General features: G+C 45.7%; 1 protein-coding gene across 1 annotated transcript; it reads left to right on the top strand.

Annotated features, from left to right (window-relative positions):
- On the top strand, positions 1 to 8,132 carry LOC119740128 (laccase-2-like). Its single transcript, XM_038215333.1, has 7 exons — positions 1 to 1,125; positions 1,850 to 2,082; positions 2,563 to 3,451; positions 4,107 to 4,414; positions 5,011 to 5,158; positions 6,548 to 6,687; positions 7,688 to 8,132. Exons 1-7 carry the CDS (start codon positions 1,032 to 1,034, stop codon positions 7,889 to 7,891), a joined length of 2,016 nt encoding a protein of 671 aa, XP_038071261.1. The 5' UTR covers positions 1 to 1,031; the 3' UTR covers positions 7,892 to 8,132.
- The last annotated feature ends 951 nt before the right edge of the window (positions 8,133 to 9,083 follow it).

Below are 9,083 nucleotides of genomic sequence, written 5' to 3'. Positions count from 1 at the left end.
TTCGCATTATCTAAAGATTGCTCGTTACGAAACTATTAAAATCGTGATAATATATAACGAGAGTTACAAATTGTTATGTAACACCTCACGTGCCTGACACATATAATGACTTGGGTTCACAGATTAGTGCCAGGCAGAATATATCTTTTATTGATGGCCCAAATCAAAGCAAATTCCTTGGGCGATCATTCCGATTGCACGTTAGCGTTTCCCACTCGGTCACTGTTTGTGTAACTATGGTGTTAACTATGGTGTTTAACTAACAGTGTTTATTTGGTGTGGCACGGACTCTCAAATGTATATTAATGAGATATCTCGATCGAGGAAGCGGCTGCTCACCACGACAACTTACAACTGGGCTGTGGTGGAACACTTTCTTTCCGTATCCAGGATTCTTTCCACAAGTAAAAGAACAGATTTTGCGAATTAAGCCTATATAGACATACTTTCAGTACACTCGTTCCAGACATTTTGCTTCGCCTGAAAAAAGTGCCACATCAGCAATCTACGAAAGTTGTCGCCCCGGATGTGTGTGCCGGGTCGGAACTCTGATCATAGTTTGCAGCCAAACTCATTGTTGCTTTGTTGTGGGCAACCTATTCATTTCAAACCGACGGGAAACTATATAGCAAGTTCGGGTCGTGAGTGCCATAAAGTGACGTGTCACCAAACGAGTTGATGACGTACGCGAACGCTATTTGATTGCAGGGTTACGCCGCAGCAATTTCCACCACTCTATTGATTTGTGTGATGACTTGGGCCGCACGTCCTGTGGTCAAGTTCACTCAGTGTACAACTTGCTGTGTGGACTTTTTTCGACGGCAATGACACCAGTTTTACCCGAGAACGAGAACACTGTTGCGATCGGGTAAGGGTTCACAGTTCGTGCATGAGTCCATTCGGAGCAATCATTATTTGGTAGCACATTATAATTGTTGCTGCCAACTGTTGAAATTAATTAGCTTTTTCCCAAAGACGTATACGGTGCCATAGTTGCTATACCCAAGTTTGTAGGACAGTCCTGTGACTACATGTATATAGCGATGGTCGAAGTTCGAGTGCAGTTCCAGCTGAGTTGTTTGATTGGAGTCATCGGACTGGTACTAGCTGCCACCAGTGCACATGGTAAGCTGGATTTGCTATTTATTGTTAATATATAACACCATGTGGTATAACACGCTTGCAAGCCTGGCGGAGCGGGGGCGGGTTGGGGGGGGGGGGGGACTAAGACTAAGTGCCGCTGCTAGTATAGTGATGGCCTTGGACTACACATTTGCAATTACCCAGAACATGCAGAAAATACCTACCGATTTAACAAGAAAATCTTTGCTCATACTAGTTAAGATATAGGACTGGTAACAAATATACTTTGAAGTTATTCTGCTTGAAATTGCATACCGTACCATTCGGAAGAAAGGGACAGTATTGGTATAGCAAACTGTGCGTGACCGCGGGTATTTTTTACGTGCGTCACGTCAGCACGACTTAGAGACCCGAAACCAAATAATGTGCAATTTTCCCCCTTATTTCTCAAAAATTGTAGTATCTTTTTTTGTGTTACTTTAAACGAAAATGAAATTCACAAAAAGCAAACGTCGGAATGACCTTTAAAGATTGAACATGAACTTGTGAATGCCTGTATTTGAAATAAAATGCTTGAAACTAATTAATTATGTGCACAAAACCAAATTACATGTCAATGCAAATAAGTTCCAAAAGAAACTAGTTTTATTACATGAACAAGCCTTCTTGGCCGGAGTTATGCCACCAAAAATCAATCGCCCGAGTTTACAACTGAGCAAAAGTGTCGTTGAAATAAACCTTTTATTTACCTCTTTTTTTTATACAGCACTGTCTCCATCTGACCTTACCCACGAGTGTCTCCGGCCGTGCGAATGGCCCGCAAAGCCCCGGACCTGCCGCTACGAGTTCACGCTGGAGTGGTACTACAGCATGTCCAAGGCGTGCTACGATTGTCCGCTCAACCGTACGGACTGCGCACGGCCAGACTGCATCGCGCTGAACGGGGTAGCTAGGTCGGTGGCCGTGGTCAACCGCATGTTTCCCGGACCGAGTATCCAGGTACGTACGCTGGCTTCCGAGAGTTGCAACAGGTAGGGTGAAATGATTGGTGGGGGGAGGGAAAAATCTCGAAATAGTTCACATCCGTGGAAAACTCGGGAAGTCGGATTGTTCAGTTGCTAAAATTGTTATTCCTCATTCGTAAACACCGTAATTGTTTTCTTTGAAAAGGGAACAGCGGCCAAAAAGATTTTTTTTCTTCAAATTTCAGAGCAAGTCCTATAGTACACTGTGATTGGAGCTTGGTTTTAATTTGTTTTAACATGGTTTTCTGTTCATGATTTTGGTTTGTCGACGTTTTTTCAAAAGACACTATTGCATTTAACTTTCTCTCTTTTTTAAAACAAAGTTGTCATAACCGAAATTGTCTTTCGACAAATTTTCCTAGGAAATTCTCTGAGAACCTTTCAGATAATTTTTATTACCAGGAGACGTAAGTTTTTCTCGGCTACAAGTTTTTTTCTTCTTCTCATATTGCAGATCTGTGAACATGACACCTTGGAAGTGAAAGTCAACAATCACTTGAAAAGTTACTCGGAAGGGACCACGGTGCACTGGCACGGCCCGCACCAGTTCGGCACACCCTACATGGACGGCACGGTCATGACGTCCCAGTGTCCCATCCCAATCGGTGCAAGTTTCACATACAGCTTTCCGGCCGAGACGTACGGTACGCACTGGTGGCACGCCCACGCCGGCATGCAACGCGCGGATGGGGTTTTCGGCGCGCTTGTGGTGCGCCAGCCCACGCAACGCGAGCAGCATGGGTCCCTGTACGACTACGACCTTCCGGAGCACGTGGTGTTACTCCACGACTGGCTGGACCAGGTCACCCTGGTAAAATTCGCGGCCCACCACCACGACAACGGCAGCAACAAGCCCGAGTCGGTGCTGATCAACGGGAAGGGCCGGCGAGTGGCCTTTACAGACCCCGTCACAAATCAAACTTCATTCACAGAGCGCGAGGTTTTCAAAATCCAACAAGGGAAGAGGTACCGGTTCCGGACTATCAGCAACGCCATCACCAACTGCGCTCTCAAAGTCTCCATCGACAACCACACTCTAAACATCATTGCCAGCGACGGTGCTCCCCTAGAACCCACCGAAACCGACTCTTACATCATCTACGGAGGGGAGAGGTTCGACTTTGTTCTGAACGCAGACGCAGCCGTTGGTAATTACTGGATGCGGGTGAAGGGACTCGCGGACTGCAAGTTCGTCCAGGAGCTGGCCGTGGTGCGATACGTTGGGGCGCCTGATGAGGATCCCATCGAGGACGAGGGGATTGACCGTGGCGGTATCGTCGTCAATCCTTGGAACCAGGAGGCGAGCGAGACGGCCATTGCCATCAGTCAGCTAAATGCAACTGGTAAAATAAAGCATTCTGTCGGTTTGAAAAGGTTTCAGTGCACAATATTAAGTCAAGACCACATGCAGAAATCATTATAAGCCGTCAAAAGTCAATAAAGTCATCTTAAGTCACTACAAGTCACCAGATTCGAAACAAAATGTGTCACTCGTAATCCACTGTTATTTTTCCCCTGTCAGTTTGAAATTATGATCTCAGAGCACATGCGGTGACCACGTCCTCAGAAAGTCATCACAAACCATCACACGTCATCGCATGTCACTAAACGCGTCATGAGAAGCTATGTTGAATTGAACTGTGACAAAAAGTCACAAATTACTTTGTCACTCTTAGTCTCCTGTTCTTTGTGTCCTTGCTTAATTGTTGTGTCTAATAAGCCTCTGCACAAATGACGTCACACTTTGTTTACATGTGCACTTTTCTATGGAGCCAGTGGGGGCCCACGGTCCACTGAGCACCATAGGAAAGCACACACGTAAACAAAATGTGACATCATTAGTACAGAGGCTTATTGACTTTTGATTTAACTTGCGATTGAGTTATGGTGGTTATGACCACAAAGTTGAAAATTAAATGAGCACGATTTCAACCTAGCTGTGACACTAATTAGTCTCAAAATCGCTTTTGTCACTTGTCTTTTTTTCACGACACATAGAACCTGACGACGGAACAAGCGTGGAGCAGGCGGACGTCATCCACTACCTTGGCCTAGACTTCAACAAGGTCAACAACTATCACTTCCACGACCCGGTGTCGTACCCGATCGAGGACATCGCCCGCACGCACCACCTGTACTCGCCGCAGATCAACCATCTGTCCTTCGCGTTCCCTCCGTCACCGCCCTTGACCCAGCACCGAGACATCCCCCGGGAACAGTTCTGCACTCCGGACAGCATGTCGGACATGGACTGCGTACGGGAGTACTGCGAGTGCATCTACACCATCGAGGCAAAGCTTGGGCAGGTATGGAACGCCAGACCTGCCAATTATAGGTGTATTTTCTTATTGGAAATCATAATTAGGCCACGAACCACTCGAGTACAGTTAAACAATGGCTCTAGCATGGAAACCGCTGGTTCTACTTCGTACTTCCATAAAATCGGCCATTAAAATGTGGTTCAATACAGATATCGCGTGAATAGGTTTATAATGTAAATCTAAATCTAAGAGTAAATATAATATACCACACGCTACTGAAGAAATCCCCGGCAAACGATGAACGTGCTAAGCAATTACTGTTATCAGCTAATATCTGCTGGTAATCTAATATTGCCAAGAAATACGTTGCTGTGCTCAATAAAGCTTGGAGCTCATAGCACGTACAGTTTAATTTCATTAAGCTTTTCAGGTGACACAATAGTCTATAGTAGGCCGCTATATTTGGAGTGGTTTAACTCTTACGTGTTTACCCAAGTGTGTGTCCACCATAATCTCAAAAAAGGTTAATGACACCAACGAGTGTACGCGACCTTGCGCCAGATAAATGACCGTTAATGCTTCCTGCTGTTCTGAGACTGTCCCCGGTTTTACGGTCAGTGTGAACTTCTTGTTGTTTGAAGGTCGTGGAGCTGGTGATGGTGGACGAAGGAGTGATTTTCGACGCCAGTCACCCCATGCACATACACGGCCACTCCTTCCGGGTGGTGGCACTGGAGAAGCTGGGTACGTCCACCAGCGTGCAAGAGGTCATGGAACTCGACAAAGCAGGTATTGAAAGGATCGAATAAAACGGTCCGTAATACAAGACAAATGCATGTGCATCTTTATTCGCTCGTCCTGATCGCCTTGCCTAAAGATGCTGGCGACCTCTAAAATTCTTCGAGTTCTCATTGGCTACATGTGCGTGCAAACTTCAGGGTAGGCCCGTTATTCGACAAAATTATTAATTCATCACGTCACTTACGCCTGCGCACTAATAGCAATGTGCGAACCATCTAGGGGCAAGTTCGTGCAAGAACTATTGTTGACCATTGGTTAACCATAGTTCGACTGAAGTTAGCCCGAACTCTGTCTAGTCGACGTGCGGGTTGACTACGCTAGTCGACTATTTGGAACCATCCTACTGGGGCTGGTTGCATCGCTGGTAACCAATGGCCTTGCGCATTCATAACGTGCAGCAGGGAGCCAGGGAGCCAGATGTTTGGGATGACATTTTGACCAGCGTTTGACTAGAGACGTTCGCACGTTGCTATTACTTAGTACGCAGGCGTAAGTTACGTCACAAATCAACCACTAGTCGACTAATGGTCCTTGCCCGAACTTGGCCTATTCTAATGATGGTCAAAACGTCGACGCGAAACTTCTTGGTCCTTCGCTCGTACCCCCGCCCTCAAACAGGGCGCTATGGGAAGGGCTAAACTCTGGCACACAATTTGGTGAAGGAAACATAGGCGCGCAAAGCATTGTGGGCAGCTTACTGCCTCATCCAATGCACGTACATTCTGTGCGCATGTGTCAAGTGCAGGCGGAAGGGTTGGCCCGTATTATTGTTCAAACAAAATTACATCCAATGAGGGCTCGGAGAACTGACGTCATGCATCCTGAAGATATATATTAGCTTCTCAGCGCCCTGGGTACAAGCGGATCTAATTAGTCCTGGCTCCCCATTATGCGCACGGCTTTTGTTATGGAACCGTGACCAATTGCCGTCTGGTTCAAAATAGTCGACTAAACTGGCTTTTCCCCCACGTGTTCAAGGATCCCTGGCTAAACAAAAGTCGAAATGATTGTGAACGAAAGTGTTACCCCACCCCACGTTCATCAACGCTCCGTCGTCACTGTTGTAATATTGTGACAGCACTAAACACCAAATTTAGATGGAACAATAATATTGTTTTGAATTTTGGGTTTTCGCCGCTGCTCCTCCTCCCCCCCCCTTCCCTCGGCCCCGCGGGGGCGTGGTTATGAATGGTGTCCAAAACTTTGAGACCAGGGTTTTGGCGCTCACAACGAGAACCCTGTCTTGCCTCGCATTCTATAAATCTCATCATGTTCTCTCAATTCAAGGCTGAGACTAACAGTGATTTACTGAAACAAAAGGAGTCAGAGTGAATCTCGTATTAAAAAAATACAAATTTATTTGGCTCCTTGTGGCAGGTAACATCACCAGGAAACTCAGCCGAGCTCCCCGGAAGGATACCGTGATTGTTCCCGATGGCGGGTTGACTGCGATCCGCTTCGTGGCCAACAACCCGGGCTGGTGGCTGTTCCACTGTCACCTGGAATTCCATGTGGAGGTATGTGAAGGGATCTAACTGCCTGTACGAGATACTTGTGGTGGACACAATATGAGGGCGCTATTTGATATGAGTAGATACAAAATAGTTTACCCAGACCAAAAAGCGCCAGCCAATCGTCGACCTTAGAAACTGCGACGTCATTTCGAAATGTGGACTAAGCTGTTGATTGCTCAATTCGGATGCCATGTTTTTGTAAAACAACAACGGGTTGCGGTGTTATTATTTGCAGCACATATCGTCAAAGGATCATGATTATTCAGCTAGTTCGATGTTATTCATAAGAAAACAATGACGTCACCATTGCTATCACTCAGTCTTGCATGTACATTAAACATTTGGCTTTCGTCGGGCTCAGACAGTGACCTAGTGGATAGTGGAGTGAACTATGGATCGCAGGATCTGTGGTTCGAGCCAATGCCCGTGTTCATCACATATTTGTGTTGGTTGGGATAGGTTTAGCTGAAGGGAAAACACTTCGAGAACCTAAGTGTGTTCAATCCACACAGAGTGATAAATATTCATGTTAGGATGCCTGAAGTTATTGGTTAGAATACGATGTATGCTACAAAAAAAAATACGCCAACGGGTTACGGAAGACTCGGTAGACGGCGCCTGCTGAATGGTCTGGATGACAAGACGCAGTCTTCTTTTGCATAAAAGGGTGCGTTCGAGCGTGTAATACTCTAGCGACTCCCGAGTGCAGGAAAATGTTGCGTGCGCATTACTCTCGGTGCAGGAGTATACTCCCGGTATGACGGAGAGCATACTCTTGCTAACCTGCGGGTCGTACTCCTGCCGTTCCGGCGCTCAGGAGTATACTAGCGTTTACACGAGTAGCACGCTCGAACCTACCCAAAGTTTGTTACATAGACTACCCGACCCCGGCCCGCGCCCCCGGAATAAAAAAATGTCCTCCTTATTTTTTATTTTTTTATTTTTTCCAACCCTGACGCAAAATACTGACATTTTGATCTGTTTTTCTCCTTGCTCCGTTCAGATCGGCATGTCTCTGTTACTCCGCGTGGGCACGGAAGAAGACCTGCCTCCCAGACCGAAAGACTTCCCTCGCTGCGGTAGCTGGTACCCGCACGGCCTGGAGGAAGACGAAGCCACCCCAGCACCGTGTGGTGGCGCTGTTCATTTGACTCTCGCCAAGGCTGTCATGATGATGTGCTTAATTTCTTATGTGTTCTTTTTGTAGATTTTGGTTCTTTCTTTGAATTTTTGTAAATATTTGCAGCCAGGTTGTGAAGAGGTTTCGACTAAGGGAATACATGTGTGTTCGGGAGGTATTATAACACTCTGTTTAAGACTGGTGGGAGTCTGGATGGGTGCTAATTGCCCGAGGCGAACCACCCGTCCAGACTCCCACCAGTCTTAAAAAGAGTGTTTAATACCGACCGAACACATATTTATTCCCATTCATAAATACCTTTTCGGTCCAAAACCCCCAAATTTTTCGGTCCAAAAATCAAAACAAGTCAAAAACTAGACGCCGCCAACCATTTTGTTCAACAATTTAACTTCATGTTTTATGAAACACCCCTATGACTATTATATGGAATGCCCTTCCACAACTCGTTACCCATAGATGTCGTTACCTTATAACGACATTGGCGTGCGCGTCGCGCGTACTGCGCGATGTCGCGCAAAACGCAGCTGGGCTGGTGTAGTGTGAATTTCGGACCATGAAATACTGATTCACTATTAGTATTGCGCATACATACGTAAGAAATGTGAACGTTCAACCAATGAAACGTTAAAAGGCACCGGATTTTATGGGAGTCCAAATTTCATGTGACACTGGAAAAGTATTTACCATGTCTTTATCATCCGTTTAAGACCGGCCACGTGACGGGCTCTCGACCAATAGGAATGCGTAAACTGTCTTAGGTATTTATGAATGTATATTAAGAATCGGCATTATTAATTAAGGTTGTTTATATATTTTTTATAAAATTGTTACATATCGCGTGTTATACAGGAACATAGGAAAGTATTTTTTCACTCATGTCGACTATATGATATCAATTTAGAAACTTCAACAAATTATGAAATAAGGACCACAGTTTGCTTTGCAACGAATGCAGAAGTCAAGCTAGAACTTCCAGTGCCTGTGCTTTTATCAATTTTAATAATGTTGACGATATTTAAGTCACTTAATCGGCCAAGTCACGGCGAATTATTGTATGCTGCAAAGTCATAGACTTACTTAAATAATAAACGTTTTGCTGATCACTCAACCCAGGGGCCAACCCAAGGGCGGATCCAGAACACGAATTTTTTGGGGGGGTGTCCCCCCAAAAAGTGGGCCAAAAAAATTACGGCGTGGGGTTCGGGGCCCGCTTAAGGGCCCCGAATTTTTTTTGGATTCTAGATGCTCTGTGGTGCGA

Source organism: Patiria miniata, unplaced genomic scaffold, assembly GCF_015706575.1.
Source record: "Patiria miniata isolate m_02_andy unplaced genomic scaffold, ASM1570657v1 HiC_scaffold_4, whole genome shotgun sequence".
NCBI classification, from domain to species: domain Eukaryota; kingdom Metazoa; phylum Echinodermata; class Asteroidea; order Valvatida; family Asterinidae; genus Patiria; species Patiria miniata.
Note: the sequence above shows the minus strand (reverse complement) of the source record. Positions and strands in the feature narration are given on the sequence as shown.